This window comes from Aphis gossypii, chromosome 1 (assembly GCF_020184175.1).
Source record: "Aphis gossypii isolate Hap1 chromosome 1, ASM2018417v2, whole genome shotgun sequence".
Classification (NCBI taxonomy): Eukaryota; Metazoa; Arthropoda; class Insecta; order Hemiptera; family Aphididae; genus Aphis; species Aphis gossypii.
In genome coordinates this window covers 87,019,012-87,040,024 of record NC_065530.1, presented here as the reverse complement: position 1 = coordinate 87,040,024, position 21,013 = coordinate 87,019,012, and the positions used below count along the sequence as shown (strand labels likewise).

Here is a 21,013-nt window from a genome sequence, read left to right as displayed (position 1 = left end):
GAAAGTTTATTAATATTTTTAAATCATTAAAGTTATTTTTTTTTCTTTTCAACTTGTATAAGTTACAAATTAATTAAAAAAAAAAATAGCTTAGCTATAAATCAGTTATATTTTTTTTTAAAACTTAATATTTATACCCATACTAAAGCACAATAAAAAAATCTAACAAAGTTACAGAAACACAAAAACAGAAATATACAGTTAACATATTTCAATAAAAAAGTAGGAAAAAAGGAGAGGCCATCCCCTATAGACTATACACTAACAAAACGTATTAATTATTTAGGTTCATGTTTAAAATGTTAATATTTTAACTTTTAAGGATTCGCACAGATATCAAATCAGGGCATATTTTCATTAAGTTAAAAGTATCTTCATAAAAAAAATTTAGTTAACTTTAACTTTGTAACTAATTAAGGACCAAATGTTAGAGTAATAAATGTTCATACACTATATTCATATAATGTTTATAGGTTGTTATTAGTTATTCGTTAATGTTGATAAGACCAATATTTCACTAATTTGCCTAATAGTATGCCTACTGCCTACTAATGATATAACATATGGAAAATTCAATCAAAATAAATATGTGATAAAAGGCTAAGTGCATACAAGTTGTAACGCTAAAACATTAATGAACAGACCGAACAGTGATTGTTGAAAACACTTAAAATTTTGGGTAAGCGTAGGAAAAAGTGGAACATCAAAGTTTACGTAAAATTGTAAATTATAAATTTACAAAATCTATCTTGTAATTTTGATGTTCATAAAATTAAAAATTTAGCAACGATTAAAACGCAATCGTGTCGTATTTATATTATATACTCGTATAAACCTATAGGTTTATAATGTTATTCAACTAACATAAACAATCCAACAATCGGATTCTACCCAATATAGGCAATAATATAATATAGTTATTACTTCTATTACTTATTAATTATTATTTATGATAGTAGATACTTATAACTTATATCATTTTTAAACAGAACCTAAAGTTCGGTATTTTTTGGTAGAAAATTCCTGGTTGTGCGTGATAACCACAGGATGTCATAATTTTGTTTTAAAATGATATTTATGCACTTATATCTTATGACGGCCATTTTATCATTTAATATTTAAAATTAAAATAATATTCGTACGAAAGTAAAGTCCTGACTCGGTGACTTGTGAGTACTGAGTGCATAATTTATTGCCTGAAAAATGTTCAATTTATGTTTACAGTTGCAGCCACTACAATTCCATAGTCTCATATCATTTTTAACAAATTTATTTTCTTACGTATTTATACAATAACCTTCCACATAATAACAGTTTCCTGATGAATTTTGTAATATTATCTAAACAACTTACAACAAGACAAGAAATTATCTTCAATATAAGTAGGTACTTAATATTTATGCAATTTTTTTCTATAATTTAAGTCAACGAGAATGTAAACATAATTATCTAAATAATGTAATATGTATCTTATTTTTGTTTTTCGAATTTTATCTCCGTAAAATCATTTTTTCATTTTAATCCTTATAATTTTTTATCTTCTACTTGTATTCCACGTATTTTAGCTATTAAAGTATGTATAACCTTCATAAAATTATTATATTAACCAACTGTTTGAGTTTAGATAAATGATAATTCTATTAAATAACCATTGAACTGGATGTAATTAATGTAATATATGACCATATATACTGTATTTTATTCAACAATGTTTAACTATAGCCTATCCGAAAACTAAGTAGGTACACAATATTACAACGTTAGTTAATGTATTATTTAGATCAAAGTGCGTATTAATTGTTATTTATTCAAAACCATATTATTTTATTGTTTAAAGCACAATTGTTAGATATTAAATATTTGATTCACATCTATCTGGCTGCAGTAACCAATACGCGGTATATATAGGTTCAATATTTACATTTTAATATTTTATATCCAATATAGACAGGTTATAAGTATGTAGTATATTATTATGAACTATTTAAACAATAATTGAGTATTAAGTATTATTATAATACTTATTATTTTGTAGTAGTGGTCCTGGTTGTATTTTCATTCTTTCTTTGCTAAGCGAATTATATCATATCATCCTCACAGACACCCCCACGCCAAAAAAAATATATATATTCTGCAGATGTATATTGTGATCACAATAAAGAAATTTAAAAACGTTAAAAAATATATTATTATCGATCAACAGCATCAATAACATGAAACTGTAAGCTTAAATAACTATAGCTTTAGTTTGAAATTGAACATTGATTAACAATAGTATGTATTATGCCCAATATTTAATACATGTGTGTGAAGTATAGGAGAAATAGTATAAGTATAAAACATTATTGAACAATTCGAAATATTTCTGAATACCTAACGACGGTTCGAACAAGACTACTATTAAACATGAGATGAGTAAATTATTCAAAAATTATACAAGTAAATTGAATTACAGAAATCCAACAGTATGAATTATTTTATTCGTTTATTTGAACTTACAACACAGCAGTCACTGCTGTTTGTATGACTAGTATCTAGTGCCTTAGTATAAATTACGCAAAGACGGGATTTATTATAAATTTTCTATCATATATGCTTATTTTTCTGTATACATGAGGTTGTGAGACGATGTCAGCCGTTGTCTACCACAGTATCGAAATCCTACATTGCCATCGGCATGTATATTCATATATAAAGTTTGTTTACATCATTATTATTTCCTGCGTTTTATTTCATTTTATTTACTATTTGGTAAACTTATTAAACTTAACTTATTTGGCTTGAACTTGAATTAAGAAAAAAACCAAGACTATAGATTAAAAATTATTCAAAAACGTCGGCCAACGGTGAGTTAAGAAAAAAGGCATCAAGCATTATTTACTCCAAAAATTTATGTGAAGTGCTGCCTCTAACAGTCGTCGTGACTTTTCTCCGAAGCTACCAATGTTCTTTTTCGTTTAATAAACGGAATATCATTATTTATAAAATTCAATTAACTGATATTTTAGATTATAAGCAATAATATTATTATTTTTTATTATTATTATTAAATAAATGCTTAAACATCACACTCTGGTTATTAGCCTTGAGTATTAAGATACTAATTAGTCTTATCTAATATTTCGCCTATCATACCTCATGAATAGGGCTCGGATTTTAATGAGCATATGCTTATGAGATAGAAATCTAATTTTTATTCAGAAATTTGTTTCACGACATTCTGATTTCAAATAAACCAATTTATTTTTGATTTTTTTTAAATAAATGCTTTCGGTTCTAGAATTGTTATATGTTTATAATTATGCTACTTTAGTAATAATAAAAAAATGAATTCATAAAAATAACGTAAAAACCCAGAATGCGTTGTAGGTATTTGATTATTATTATTATCGTTATCGGCTTATTTATTAAACGTACAGATCTACATATAGCCTGCAGTACTTATACGGTCAGCATGCCTATAACATCGGTATCGACCATTTCAAAATTTAAGATTTAGTGTTGTAATATGAAACCTCTTGTATGAAGTCTGGAACAATCACTTCAATGGATGTAGAAAGTTCGTTATCTATGTTTAACCTATATTCAATCGGACAATAGAGTCAGTTTCACAACTGAAAATCTAAGGAAATACGTGGTAGTTAATTTTTTTTTAATTTAAATTAATTTTTAAAAAAATTTTTAATTTATTTTTATAAGTTTATAACTAGTTCATTTAAATTTTTGGTCATGTTTTTCTTCTATTTTGCTTTTTTTAAAAAAATAGTATATTTTTTTAGTTGTTTATTATGCTTTAAAATCTGAGCCCTACTCATGAATATAATATAACCTATGCATTGGGCACTTCAGGAATCAGCACGCTCAATGGCTTACTCTAATATCCTTATCCTAAAGTGGGATTCATTTCTAAAGCATTATTTATTAATATTATTTTTGTGTATCTGTCATTATCTTCGAAGTTGTAAACATTTAAGATTTTAAACTTCAATATATTTTTTAGGAAATCTATCCATGGTATTTTGGGAGATTAACTAACTAACTAAACTAACATTTTTTAATAATTGGGTTAAAACAAATAAGAAATACCTAAGTAACAATTTTTAAGCAAAATCATTTTTCAAAAAAAAAAATTGATTTTTTATTCAGTTTAATTCAAAAGTTAAGTTAAATAATCACAGATACCTTGAAATATTTTTAAAAAATTTTAAATACCATTTTCTATACATGGTATTAATTTTTAAGATAATTTAACTGGGCTATTTAAAGACATTTGATATTTTCGATTTATTATAATTTTTTTTTTTTTTCATAAATGTTCATAAAAACATTTTTGCTGCATAAAAATATTGGAAAGTTTGATTAAGGTCCTCGCTTAATATATAGCTACTTAAAAATATTAAAAATATAAAGGTACGATTTTTATTTTTTTGTTAAAATTTGCACGAAATTAAATATTTAAACAAAAAGGAATGATTTTATATCATTATATTTTATATAATATTATAAAATAATATTTTCAAACATTTGAATAATTATATGCTATTACCTATTTATAGATACTGTTTTATGATAAATCGATATTATACTATTATAATAATCAAATATTAAAAACATAATAAATGCAATGTTTTATTCAAATTCAACACGACAACACGTCATATATTTCATTGACTTAATGGTATATTTTGTGGTACACTTGATATCTACTGTGCAATACAGTGGTTATAACTTTACTTTTTTATATCTAAGTTATAAACTCTCAGTTCAAAAAAAATATATTTATTTATGAGGGGATGGTGGGTAAGCAAAACGAGTAGGGTCATATTTCTCTAATTATATACACAATTATTTCTATCATTATCATTATTTTGATGTTTGATATGTACAACATTTGATGAAACACATTTTTCATGTATTTTATTAACCATAAATATTTTAAGTACCCGATATATTATTGTAGTTTTTTTATTTCATTATAATTTATAATCATACATTCATACTAAAAGATAGAATGGTTATCTATTTTCTTTCTTTTTTTCTTATTCACATTAATAAAACAAATTTATTTATACTGTCTATTGATCATAGTCCAGATGCCAGATTCCTTCAATCACCAGTTCAATTTTAAACTATAGCTTTTCTGTGTATTATACATCTTATATTAATCGAGTATTCATGTGTAAACTATTTGTCATATCCCTTATTCTTTTCTTTGTAGTTAATCGAACATCATAATTTATAGAGAAGATTTATTGGGTATACCTGTGTTTGGACCCATGTCTGACATCATAAATAAAAATTATGTTGACATTCTTATAGTTATTATAAGAGTACTTGATTTCACTTAATTTACTTAATTTATTATTATTATTTTTTTTTACTTAAAATATGTAATTAACACATTTTAGCTGATATATTATCATACTTTCTTATTATCTATTTTTTTTTTACCCGAATACTTAATATTATTTTTAACAGCGTGTTTAAATCAAAATATTTTATATATTTCTTCGTTAGGTATTTTATATAATAGAATCTACTAAGTGATTATTCTATTTATTCATGTCGAAGATAGAGTCAACAAACTATTACTAGTGGGTATAGTATTGAACAGTATGTTAATCATCTTTTATTTTATTTCGATAATCAAAGAAATATATTTTTTTTCTTTTAACTAAATAACTGTGATTATTATTTATGATAAACAAATATTGAAAATATTTATTTGCAAATAATAGAATGTGAAAGATAAGAACTTCTATAGAAGCGTGTAGGACGTAGGTACTGTGGGATTCAGAAAAAAACTTTATTCAACAAAGTATGAAATATTAATAATTTTAATGTGCTTTACTAACATAATTTACACCGTAAAATACATTTTTTTTTAATCTCTAAAATTTTCGAATTTTATAATTTATAACTTTTAGTGACATCTTCGCAGAAAAATATTAAGCTTCAAATTATAGTAAATATTGTTATACAATTGATGAGTTATACGAAATAACAACGCAATAGTTTGTAATATATTCATCGTTCATTTAGTTTATTTTGTTATTTTGTTTTTTTTTAAAGCTCTCATATTGCGTCCAATGAGAATGTAATTATTATCGTCATAATATCCTCTAAATGACTGTATAAATGATTTAAAGTAATCGAACAACAATGAAATAAATAAGGGAAAAACATTCGGAGTATATGTATGTATATGTATAAATATATTATGTTCGACATTGTTAGTTATTAGTCGATTGTCGTTGATACTCGTTACACCTAAGTCCTTTATTATCGGAGATTTTTGTGTTTTTATTTTAAAAGATTAAAAGAATAATTATTAAGAGGACGCTACACCCACATTTATTGTCTCAGTCCTATAAGTGCGTGACGTCAAATTTACGCTCAGCAGTTCACGTTTAGCTTAGTTAGCTTTAATATTATAGTGAATAGACTAATATGAAACTTTATCTGTCCCAAGAACTTTATCTGTGTTTGTAATTTGTATGTAGGTTTTTACGATAATTCAATTTTAACAAGTTTTACATATAAAAATAGTGCAATTTTAAAATCCTTATAACTCACTTAAAAATAGAATTATCATAAAAAACCGACATACGTAAATATTAAATCTATTCTTACCATTTAGATTCATAATAGGTTATTCACTTTAATATTTAAGCTAATGAAGCTGAACGTGAACCGCTGAGTGTAAATAATTTGATATGTCACACACTTATATAAGACAGTGACAACAAAATGCGGGTTTGACGTCCTCTTAAAATATAAATTCAAAATTTAAAGTTATGTATAATAATATAATATAAATTAAGTTAAATATAGGTATATTATAATTATGAAATACAACTATATCCAGGGCAAGAATGTTCCAAATGTTATTGATAAAAATTGTACAACAGTGGTTTACGAATATGTAGCTACGGTATGGGCAGTGTAGCACGTCATGAATGTTTGATTATAAATTATATATTTATATGATAAACCATATACGTCGTGATTTTATACAGTTAGTTTAATATACATGATTCATAATAATCACAGGCCGAGGAGAAGTAGTGTAAAAAACCTTGATTCCACGAAGGATAATAATAAAAATTTTTCTTACCAAGTAAACAAATTTAAAAAAATATACATATTATACTTCGATAACTTGAAACACATTCTATTTTGTTATATACTAACCTTTTTTTTATATATTTTATTATAACTTGTAATAAAATGATAAATAAATTACAGAAAATACATATTTGTTTATACCTATTTGAATAACAAAATTGAACATATTACTGAATAATTATAAAAATTCAAGTACCTACATATTTTGTATGTGTACAAATCATTTCAGTCGAACTAAAATAAAACTAGAGAATTGTTTTATAGTTTTTTTTATAAATTGCATTATTTTAAAACTTATGTTATTCTTTTCAATTTTTATAATCAATAATAAGACACAAAAATAATCGATTTGTAACTTTATATTATTTTCTGTAATTTGAAAATTTTTGAAATACAGTGCAATGTTTGTACTAAGTTATATCGCTAGAAATCTACAATAATCTATTATCTATAATATAATATACACATAATTAAGTATAGTTTATTTGGAATGATTTGTTAAGTATGTACTGTTCTGAGGTGATGCTACAGCTATTGCTAATGTAGACTATCGTTTAATACAGTGAAGCAGTTTGGTAAACAGCACATAAGAACAATAAGTAGACGATAAACCTAATCCCCCTCTCAACCCTCATGATATATTTTTTTATAAATATTTAGTTCAGAATATTTCCATAGACTCAATATTATTGATTTCGAATCGTCACTATTACTGTATGCAAAAATGCATTTATGTGGCATTATGTGCGTTATACCTATCACAATTTTTAAACACACTTGAAAATACTAAATTAAACTGTCTGCACAAATGTTGGTAGTAGGTACATACATTTGAGAATAAGATACTATTACTAAAATTTAGTAAATATAATGTTTTTTATACTATATTGTTTATTATGTTGTTTTGTATGTATTGGGTTTAAGTACTTATATAATCAAGATGATGTAGTGCAGAAGTAGAAAAAAATGTATGCATTATGTATCAACTATCAATAATTGGTAATAGATGTTAGTTTATTATTGTCATTTAATGAAGTGAATATTTTGAACTGTGTTATTTCTTCATAATTTTTATAAATAATCCTTATTGAAAATGGTATTACTATAACTTAGAAATATTTGTTAACATTAAGTTTATTTTATAGGTAGGTACCTACATATTATTTTGACAAGAAGTAGAATTAGAATAACCTATAATTGGTATTATTTTTACATTTTTATAATTGACATTGTGATTAATTACATAGTTATTTTAAATACTGTTGTTGTTTTATCTACTCCTTCAAGAATTCGAGTGCAAAAATCAAGTATTTACATTAAATTCAAAGTTTTAACAATAATGAATAAATTATAGTTAAATCAACTGTAATTTAGTTCTAGGCGAACAACAACGTGCAAATGTATACTACAATAAAACATTAGTGTGTTAAAACGACTACTACACTCTCCTATGTATGTATTTAAAAAAATCAATAAAAAATGTCAATTGTAGAGCTGACTGACCAGCGGCTAATGGTTTCCTGATGCAGTGTAGCCCTGCAACATCCGGTTTCTCAAATGGCTGTCTGCAATCAAATTATCTGCCTCGACAATCGATGGTTCATTGGTACAGCCGATACAAGATGTCAGGACTCCTTGGCCTTGTGATTTTTCATTGCCGTATCCATTTGCTCATTTTATCAGCTATTAAACACATAGCAAATTGTTATAATTCCGTTTACTATATTCAATATTGAAATCTATCGCTAATTACTTTTGACTTGTTCAAATGAGGGCCAGTCGCAGCCTTGCACTCACTTTATTGATTATTAATTCATAGGCGTTGTTCTGTTTGCCACGTATCATATTATTATATCATTTATATGTTATCACTCCATAATTGCTATTGGGAACGGAGGGGTTGAGGGGGTATGAAAGCTTTGGGGAGGCTATAGCTTTATTTATATGAAAAATGATGTTTCAGATGTTTGTAACAAATAAAATCATTTTTATCACATATGGTAATTGTGCCTAATTTAAAATAATATGATATATATCTTACAAATTGTTGAAATTTGTTTTTCAATATCCACTTTAAAACCTAAAGCAACTTGATCAACAATGTGCAAGGAATATGTAGTAGAAACTGTGTCTGTGAGCAGTGTAAGCTACATTTATTATCATATACAGTGGTTAGCTATTTATAATATTATTAGATATATTTGTGATTATTGTTTGGATAAATCGCGCTATCCAAATTTAATTAACTGTGAACTCTCTCGTTCTCTGCAATACAAAAAATTAACTTTGGCTTACTTAACTTAGAACTTCAATGTATCAAGAGAAATATTTAAGTCCTTCTTGAATACGTGCAGAAAGGAATATTTCTTGGAATGTTTCTATGAAATATATTTTAAATTAATCGTTAAAGTAATACCGTGCGTTTCCTTTTTAAAAATAAAATAAATATACGAGTATATTTAATAAAAAAAAATTATAGAGTCATTTTTCTGTTATTTATAGGTATATGGAGTGAAAATTCATATAGATTTTTTCTAGAGGACAAGTAAAAGGGTAAGTAATCACAATATAACAATAAAATATTATATACCTAAAAATCTAGTAAAATCTCAAAAAATATGCAAAGGTAATATTGCTTCTTTGGGGAGAGGAGAAGGGTAAAGTTACCTATGGGTTATTATTGGGTGAGTAATTATTATTGTTTATAATAAATTTGTCCAGCTTTCCCCTTTCACCAAGTGAAAAATTTAAACTGCGCCTATACATAACTCATCAGATTTTTATAGATTTTTGGTATTCAACTTATTAAGAACCCCTGGTTTTGGTAAAATGTTATTTTGCTTATGAACACACTTTTATCATTTTAAATTTTCATGCGATTACTGCATAATAAATTAATACACGTTAATTGTGTAAAAATGTAATCTAAAATTATTGCTGTGTATACCTAACTATTTTAGTTGAACGTCGTTTATAATAAAATATTTAATTATACACAATTGTTTTTCATTCATTATTGATTACTTACTTCTTCCTCTGATTGGAGCGTACTAACAAACGTTACTCAGACGTATACTGCTTTAACCGAAGTGTCTGTTATAACAGGCTGTTAATTAAATGTATCTAACATTTTCAATGTGTTGAAATGATTTGTTTGTTATTTTTTCGATATTATTATTGCCTTTTAAATATTTATGTATAGTTATTGTATAATTACCTATATAACAAAAAAGTATTTCAAAATATTGAAACAATTATTACTATGTACTATAATTTAAGTTTAATACATTATACGTTATATACTACTCGTATTATTAGAGTAATCTAATTAGTATATAATTATCTTTTTTTCTGTAATATTTTAGACTTTCTAGTTTTTCGTGGTTGGTTGCGGTTCAGTGATTTTATTTAAATTTTAAATGCTATCATGTTTGGTTGTAGTCGTTATATTTTTGAACTTCCAAAAAACTAAAACGCACATTAGTGTGCATTTTGGTAATTTCATACGCGAATTTAAAGTTAAACGAACAGTAAAATAAAATAAAAATTAAGTTTGTTATTATCTTGTTGCTCGTTAAATTTTATTTTTTTTACATTACACGATATATATATAATATATATATACAATGATATAATGTACACATAGCTATTTTGTATGGGTACATTGCACAATGAATATTTATTAAAAAAAATAAGCTTCAGATCTATGTAATTGTAACATAGGATAGGATTTAGTGGTCTAACAAAAGAACAAACTATATGATGTATACATTATGTGAATTGATACACATAGATATTTTAAAAGGATTTTTTAATCAAATTTTTGAAAAAATTGGATCTATTCTGTAGCTGATGATTGCATGTGTATATAATGTTATATATTACATTGGTGGTGAAATATAATATGACATTAAGCCAAAAGTTTTTCTTAATATCTAGATAAAGTATAATGCGATGAGGTCGGGTTATACCTATATTGTTGTAAAAGTTTTAAAAACATAATATAGATCTTATATTATAATACCTTTACGGACAGGATGACATGGCAGATCGAAATATTCAATTATTTCTATAGTTGAATAAAAAAGTTATAATACATACTTGATACACACGTACAACTGTGTCTTTTTTACGAACACATATATAATATAATAATACTAGGCTTTAAACACAGATTTATAATATTAATACTGTAATAAGCCTTATACTTTTATATGCATATTGTACACTGAATGAAGAGAAAATTAAAATCTAGAAATGCGAGAGTGTATCTTTATCAACCCTATTAAATTTATTATAAATTTATCATACGATATAATACAATACAATACTTTTAGGGGGTGGGTAAAAACTGTATTCAATATTTACCCATGAACTTGGAAAATAGTTCAGCCTAGACATGCATAAATAGTGAAGGTTGAATCCCCTTCCACGCGAATCCTTTTCTATATGTGCGTACCTGGTTCGGAATAACTACATTGAATATATGGATCGTGTCGGAAACAATGAATTATATTATCATTCTGGAATGATGGTGATATCCACCCAATGACGTTTGCTTAAAATAAAAAACTAACCAGCGTTTTTCATACTGACCCGAGAAACGAATCGTCGACGTCACGATTGCGTCATCACGACCTACAACAATCCGACAAAGATATCTTATATCAGCGGTGGCGTATATACATAGTAGTATTTATTCTTGTGGTTATTAATAATAATAATTATTATTAAATATTAATAACCACAACAAATAATAATCGAGGCAACGCTTGTGGGTCGTCAACTCTTCCGCCTGCGTTCGGCAGTCAAAGCGGAACGGACGCTTTTCCAGTAAACCCATCTACCTACGCGCCCGGCGAAAGGGGTGGTGATGGCGGTGGGTGGTTGGTATATACGCTCCGTATCACACCCCTCCGCCGACGACCGTTCGGCCCCAAGTGGGGAGGGAATGGAAATTAATGGTTTTCGTTTTTGCGCCGCGGAAGAGAAACGGAGGCGTGGCTCACGCGGTCGTCGTGCGCACGGTCTGCGCGGTGGCTGGGACCATGCCGGGACGGCGGCATCAAACACGGCGGGCGGCGGGTAGAGTCGACAGCTACGACGACCGCGACGGTGCACTGCGCTGCACTAGCACTACTCGACGACGACGACCGCCGCTGCCGTCGTCGCCACCACACGCCACCGGCAGTTCTCAGCGGACCGTACTTCACGACGCACTGCAGCAGCTGTCGATCATTGCACTCTATCATCGCCACTACCACCACCAACACCTCTATTACTACTACTACTACTACTATTATTACCACCTGAGCAGTAGGAGTAGCAGCAGTAGCCCGGTAGCCGACGTCTCTCGGTGTCGTCCGCGTACGGATATTAATAATTTTTAAAAATTAGATATCTCTTCTCCGAGACATAGTTACAGTTTTTTCACGTTTAATTTAACTTACCCCTCACAATCCCACATCCGACCCCCCAAAATCCGAATCCCAAAAATAATTAACCCGCACGCACCACGTCCGTTTTTTTTCTTGACCGTGTCGCCGCTAAACTGGTAACAATTTCGCACCGACACAGCTACCCGACGTAGTAGTAGCCACGGCACCCAAACGACCGCCGCCGTACCGCACGACCTCCGGCCACAGCCGCCGCCACTGTTGCACCACTGCAGCGCGACTTAACGACGACGGACAGCCACACGGCTGCACCAGACCGCACCAGACGCACCGCTATGTCGCATCATTTCGCCGCCGCCGGAGACGTCGCTGGAGTGCCCCTGAAGTCGACGGTAAGTAATTGCAACGGCGACCGCACTTGCTCTACATTATAATACCTATTGCGATATCGTAATTATAATTTATTATATTATATTATTATTGTCCCGGGACACTGCCGTCATCACTTGCACTACCCTCCACTAACCACCGTCCGGTAGAGTATGATAACGCCACTGGTTTTGCGCTGGTCCGGCCGTTTGGCGGATTTTTTTTTTTTTTATCGTTTTTCTACCTGCACTAAGCGAAAGCGCAGCGTGTGTTCCCTTCCCCGAATTTTCACGAACCTACACGATTTTATATGTTTTCCACCACTACGAGGGGGTTGATACGCGTGTTATCGCACCGCCGCGGCCGCCGACTCACGTGCTGGCCAGATGCCGAGGTCCGATTTATATTTACATGATATAATATACGCACCGCGGCACATTGGTTCGCAAAAAATGTTATGTAGTACACGTACTATAATATCTATATAATGTCTATAGTGTTGTTTAGAAACACCAAGGTTTTGATGTCTATGGATACATGTTATTTTACGTAATATAAAATGAATTATAATAATGTTAGTTTGTTCCCTGCATAAAATTACAAAAACGTATTCGCGTACGGTAAAATCTGTGTTTTTCCTCTATTTTTCAATTACTATAAATTCCTTGAAATCATAATATTACAATAATATTAATATATAATATTATTATACTGTTATTTATAATTGGTGGTACGGCTTTTTTTCTTGACACGCTTGCCCGTTTTCAGGTCGGGGTGGGTATACCTGTCTCGGCCGAAGATATAATCCTACAGACTTTCGACAATGATGACAGAAAACTGCAGGTGTGCGTATGTATGCTTTGGAAATCTAATAGAAAAAAAAAATATTTTAAAAACCGATTTCTATAACGTTTGTCTCACCCAAATTCTACACGCTTGGATATTATCTCTACATCATAGTGTACCTAATAATAATTATGTCATGTTTTATATAATACTCTTTTTTTATTTTGTTATAACAACAATGTTCTTCCAACCGAAATGCATGCAAGAGCTTGTTTGTTGGCATGCCACAATTTTGTATCATGACTATATAATATTATTTTAATTTTATTATATTCAACATAATATTTTAATATAATATAATATTATATATATATATATATACAATACACAGGGTCGACTAAATTGTTCGTTTATAATGGTGTTTGCACTCTCCGCCAGTTTTATAACGAACAATTTTGATGGCCATATTGTACCTATACTATACTAATAATTACATGTCTAAATTTATACTTAATTAATATAGATTTATATTAGACGATTAAATATCTATACAATAATATGAAATAATAATAACTATTAACCATAAACTATTAATAACTTAGTACGCTCAACGTGCCTATAGCGCGCGTTTGTGTGTGTGCGTGTAAGGACCGCTTTCATCTATTCCGAGTGGAATAGTATTCCAATAGGGCAACGCGAAATAGTGTTGAATTCCGTTGTATTTTTTTAATTATTTTTTATTGTTTCCGTAATATTATGCCTAGTTTGATTTATATAACACATGCAGACATGCAGTAATAGTAAATACTAAATTACCACAATAATAGTATTAATGATAATGATAGTAATAGTAATAATAATAATACGATACGTTCGTTTATACATAATTATGTATGTATAGATATTTTTAGTAGTAGTGCTTACGAGCTGCTGTGTTATTGTTTTAATATTATTATTATTATGATTATTATTATTGTTGTTGTTATTTATCGTAACTTGTAATTAAAGTTTAAAACTAGCTAATTTGTCACTGCAGCAGTGCAGCGTGCTAATAGACGGACATCATTTACTGCATAAGTATACTAAAACATTTTTACATCACATTATATATTGCTGACACCGCCGCCGAATAAAATTCACTTTTTTCATCCACGTATAGTTTTTTATTGTGACGACAAGAATTACAACACATGCGCAGACGAACAATTTACACAGCTTTTTACGTGGTCTTAAAATCTGTTCGTTTCATTCCAATGTAAATATTAAACATGAATTAGGGCTCGGGATACCAAAGTTAGCGTTTTATTTATTTTATTGCGCGCAGTCGCATCGGCAGTCTATGTCTAAATGTTTTAGTTAATAGTTGTGTAAGCTATTTGAATCAATTTTATTGGTATAAAAACCAATTTATTACCATTTTATTGGTATAATAGGTAGACTTCGTTCAATATAATACATTATGATTGTGTCACAACATGCGAGAATGTACGCAAATCTCCCGGAATGGGTACTACACCCGACTTTTACAACACTAAAGTTAAACTTACGATGACATTTTGTATTATATAATATTATGATCGTATCACAACAAAACTTTTGAGTTTTACCACGAAAATAATTCTTTTTTAAAACATATCCACACTATTCGTTGTACTGCAGTAGTTAGTCAATATTATAAATTGTGAGCAATTCTATAGTTGTTGGTATTTGTTCATGGTACAATCACGACTTTGAAAATGGGTTTCAATTTCAAATTTTGAATATCCTACTGTGCTCGTGTGCACAATAATATGCCATTATGTTTTTATGTATTACAAAAGGCAAACTGGTTTTACCGATTTCAATCAATAATAATGTTATGTTTGTGGGATCCCGTTTACCTACTTAAAAATAACCTATAGGCTATAGTCCACAACATAACAGTGATGCCTGCCCATAATACCGTCATCCCTAAAGTCGTAACTACCACGAGACGCGTACACAACAACATTGTAATAAAATATTTTGTTGAAGTAACAAGACTTGTCAAACATCAGAAAAATTTGGTTGGTCCACTTTATATTAAATTTGCATATTAATTGTGATTTGTGAACATATTACATGTTAATATACGAGTATTATATAATTATGCGAGCCAATCGATCGGTTATTAAGTTGCGAGTTGTCCCTTAAGCTTCTTTTACCGAACATTATGTTTTTTCGAGTACTGTTTCTTCTTTTCTAGTGTTTTATATTGCAATTTGTATTATTCATTTGCGACTTCCATTCATTTCTGTATAATATAATATATTATAATAATTCATAATGGAAAAACGTCGAAACGATATAAACTAATCGCTAATTTAGATTCATTTTATTGTATTGGCATTCAATACAAATAAACTTAATTCGCATTCTTTAAATATTTATAGGTGAATGTGCGTTTATTCACTCGTATACGGCGTGTAGTATTCAAATATATTTAATCAATGTTCTAAAAGTCTGTTAAATATACTTCCGGGCTTTAAAAATAATTATCGATTGGTAAACAATCAACATGACATGGGTATAAAGACGTTTAGATATTTAAAAAGAATGAAAAAAAAATTCCAAATAATATGGTATTTGCCTCGACAGTGTACACACTCAAATATGAATAATTGAAGCGATTGTCGATAAAACTAATAACAAATCAATTTATTTCTACACAACACTATTAAACAGTGATTTCTTTGAACAAAATTGAACCACCACGTCATTATTTAACCACTAGAGTCTCAAAGTATAATATTATATTGGTACTACCTATTTCCAAATATTTCCATAGTACGATATTCCTTATGACTTGAGGGTTTGAACTTTGAACGATTCATTATTATTATTATATTCTTTCGTGTATAAATTTATAATGTTACGGTGTATTTTGGTCACCTATTTAATTTTTTTTTTTTTTTTTAGGAAACAGCGACCCCCTTTGACACGGTCAAAAATAACTTTGTATACGTTTTTCCAAATTAATAATGCACTTAAAAACATTACGGACACTCCTTTTGTCGTTAAACAAACATTTTGTTCTATTTTAGTTAGGTATAGGCAGCTAACCTACAGACGGGTTTTACAGAACAGAAGTGATCGATTTCTAATAGGGTAAACGGGTAATATGAGAAATAAATTCCATACATAAAATTGTGAACTTGCTTTATTGAATACGTAAAATATATTATTTTGGTCGTCATATTTAATGCTTAAAATTGTTTTTCTCGTTTTACACATTAATAATACCATTAAATATAGTATATTAGTATATTAATTAGGTGTTGTAACCTTTAAAGGTGGGAAATTAGAACTTATCAAGAAATTTCCAAATGACTGTATAGTATTATCAACAAATTATGTTTTGCAAAAAAATACGAAAACTGTCCTTTGGTTAATTTTAATTTTAAATGATATTTCGATGGATATGCTTAAATTGAATTATTTTGATAAATATGTTTTTAATTGAAAGATATTTAAATGTTATTTTAATTGTTAAAAAATATAAGATTACAACGGCCCTTAATCACTTGCAAAATAAAATCAATATATTCTTATTGTGTGTAATGTGTGTATGTAGTAGTTGGTCGATATGGTTTTGCATTTTATTTATTAAACCGAAAAGTTTTTTTTCCCCGTCACATCTGATCCAGTATAACTGTTTAAGGAACGCCAAGGTTTGTTTAACATTGAATGACCTGTCGGGGATGGACGTAAATCGAAAATGTTTTAGTAAGTCTGGTCACGTACAAGCGATGCTTGTTTTGAATATACTTAAAGCAGTGTTTTATCTGACGGTCGTGTAAAAAACGGACTGAAGAATAACTTACGGAGTAAAAAATGTAAAATAGTTTTTAAAAAAATATTATTACTGTGCATCGTGCAAGAGTTGAACAATTTTTCCTATCGATATTATTTTTTTACTGGCACCAGATATTTAGTTTTTTCTAAACCCGGTAAGGTCATGTCAAACTTAAAAATAAATTAGAGCATCTAAGTAATTCTTGAATGTCAAACGGTGTATTTCTTTTCCTCCCACCATACACCTACAGACATGATGTATATTTAGCATCTGGCATCTCGTTCACTGTGGCAAAAATATAGTAAGGGTGGGGAGTTGGGTAAACAACGTAATGTGTTATTATTATAAAAAAAAAAAAAATGATAATATGTAATTTAAATTAAAAATATATTTCAATATTGTGACATACTGATATTACATTGACTAATTTCACAAAGTTTATTTTGAAATTAATTGTATTTTTCTTTCGAACTGGGCATGTAGCAACAATTATAATTTACACTAAAAATGTTCGGATTATGTGTTTAAATATTTTATGCAATACCAAAAAATCCTTTAAGATATGCAATTTATTTTTTTTTTTAAGTTGAGTAATTACTAAAAATTTTAAACAAAGAACTGACCGGTTAATTGTCAGTGTTCGTAGGTTTAAACATAACCTAAATTGAATATTATAATTTATAATAATTTATGGCTGAATATGTATTATTGTAACATTAAACATATAAACATGGCTGTATTTATAACGGATTCTTAAAAATTTGCAATAAATACCAATATTATCTCAATAAATTGCGTTTACGTTACAATATTCCCTACTATAGTAATATTGTACATAGGTCATCAATACAAAATGTATTAGGTACAATTTGAATGCCAACTACAGCTTTAACAATATCGTAATAAGACTTATTAATAACGTATTACGTCACCAACCTATATCTCGGTACCTACATAATTGTTATTATAATATACAATCTATATTTACTATATTTACACTTATATTTGTTTAATAACATTATGTTATCGTTCGAATTCAAAGCATTTAAATATTTTTTAAACAATATAGTTTCATTCGAATTGGGACGTCTAGACATATATTATACATTAGCTACGGTTACACAAATAATATAAACACGGTTTCTCGGACGTAAAATTATTATTATTATTGTTACTGTTGTTGTACCTACAAGGCATGTTTTAAGATTTATGGCCAATGAACGATCGCGGTTAATTCGTTAGAAGGAGTAGGTATAATAATATTAAACAAGAGGTATCTGCGTTATGTTCAAACGTCTCAAACCAGCACTACCTTATGATGAACAATATTGTTTCGCGAATGTTTCTCTTCGGGAGATCTCACTTGTGTTTTCTTCGTTACATACCATTCGAATTTTGAATTTACAAGCTCATACATGTTCCAGCAATGCTAGCGCCGAACACAGTAATATAATTATTTATAATTATACAATCTATTATCCTGTATTGCCGTTCGTTCGTCGTCTTGAGTCGTTGTTTAACTACGAGTATATAATATGGTCATTGTTCGACATTTTACAAGCTAACAACCGTTACTACGGTCTGTGAAAATTTGTGAAATTCAGTATAATAATTAATAATAATTATTATTATACATAATATTTCATTTTTCATACTGGTATATTATATTTTGTACCTTCGCGTTTAGTTTATTTTCGTATTATACCTACATATAAGTATAATATCGCTTGTGTGTGTTCGTTTAAGCTACATAGAACACGTCCATTGGGGATTGAATACAATTGATACTTAAGTAGGTACAACCAAAGCGAAAATTTAAGATTAAAACGATTTATTTTTTACATTTTTATTACAGTTCAATAACTGTAATCGTATAATAAAATATGTATGCTTATAATGTATATCATCTTCATAATATATTTCAATTTCTCATTCCCATGAGACGGAGTATCTCGATAAAATTCGATGTGCTTCTAAATTATAAATACATAATTATTCATGTATTATTTTTAGTCCAAATTCTCCGTTGAATAGTAATTATTTGATACTAGATATTTTGTCTAAAATATTATTTATTAGACGTAGGTATAATGATTATTATATAATATCATAGTTACATAAGATGAATTATTACTTCGATCCTCTGATGTATCTGCGCATCTTTATTATTATTATTATTATTTTTTTTTTTAATATCTCATAGGCGTGCGTGAGTATAGAAAAACCATGTTATTATAGTAGGTAGTAGTTCTCATTCATTTAAGCGTCTTTTTACGTCTGTTGATGATTGTTTTTTAATTTTTTATGATCATCGAACTTATTTGCTTATAATATACAAAGACTAAACATGCGACACTCATAACATAAGGACATATCAGAAAAAATAGTTAAACACTAATAAACGATAATGATATGTAACTGTTTAAGTATAACCTATCGCGTTGACCTCTGCACATTGCCTTACCTTCCGCCTTCCGGTTATGAGTTTTCTAGGCGATCATAGTGACACATGGGATAAACTGTTGATATTTTTACATAACTACTATTATCTTTTTAACATTTATTTATGTTAAGAGGGCCATATTTTCAAGTACTTTGATTTCTATATAATTTGAGGAGTGTCTTCCTATGATGCAAATGATTTTTTTAAACGTGAACTAATTTTGTTTATTTTAAACTTCTATAGACGATTTGTTTGGAAATATTGATTATACACAGTATCGACATTTTAACAAGTATTTTCTGAAATAATTTCCTTATAGCTTAGGGTAATAAAAAAATCTATACTTAGTTGTGAATCACCCCATATTAGATAATATAACAATCAAAAACCAAACTGTAATAACTATTGTTTGGCTTAGGTTAGGTATCTTGAACTTTATGATTACTTGTTAACGATTTATACAGATTTAGCTGATCAAAAATAAAAACCTTAGCCAAAAAAAAAAAATCACTGAAGGCATGTAATACGAGTGGAAACAATATGTTAGCTTATGTTGGTTGTGTGCATCTAAAGATCCGACTATGTATACTATCAACTATAATTATTTATCATATTAATTTATTTTAAGATATATTTTTGAAAATGTTATTAAAAACTGGAACATTCGCACATCGCACATTTTAAATTTCAAATGTTTTTTTTTAATAAAAAAAACAAGCTAAATGAATTATGTAAATAATGTGTATCATGTTAAAAATAATTTATATAATGTTTATGAACAATATTTATTTCATGTTCCGTGATGTCCACTAATCAATTTAAATTTAAATTACTTGGGCACTGTAATTAAGTACCTATATATTTTAATTTAGTTTTACGCAATAACCAAAATACGTTGAACGAATTATGCAGTTTTCATATTTATATTTCAATTATCGTTTTATATTAAAAAAAGATAAGGTACTCTATGTACAATGTACATTTATAATACATTTTGTAAATTATAATTAAACTCTAATAATAAAATTTGTGTATTTTATGATGAAAGTTGAATTAGAACTATCCTATTGTTCAATT

At 28.3% G+C, this 21,013-nt stretch overlaps 1 protein-coding gene across 4 annotated transcripts in view; it reads left to right on the top strand.

Moving 5' to 3' along the window:
- The first annotated feature begins 12,327 nt into the window (after window positions 1-12,327).
- Window positions 12,328-21,013, top strand: part of LOC114133016 (proton-coupled amino acid transporter-like protein pathetic) — a 36,762-nt gene continuing 28,076 nt past the window's right edge. The window contains exons 1-2 of one of the 4 annotated variants that reach the window (XM_027998643.2): window positions 12,328-12,916; window positions 13,662-13,736. In XM_027998643.2, the coding sequence (XP_027854444.1) occupies window positions 12,860-12,916; window positions 13,662-13,736 (132 nt within the window). In that variant the 5' untranslated portion in view covers window positions 12,328-12,859. Of the gene's footprint in view, window positions 12,917-13,661; window positions 13,743-21,013 lie in introns of those variants that run through there. The other 3 variants (XM_027998635.2, XM_027998651.2, XM_050198828.1) reach the window with 3 other exon arrangements.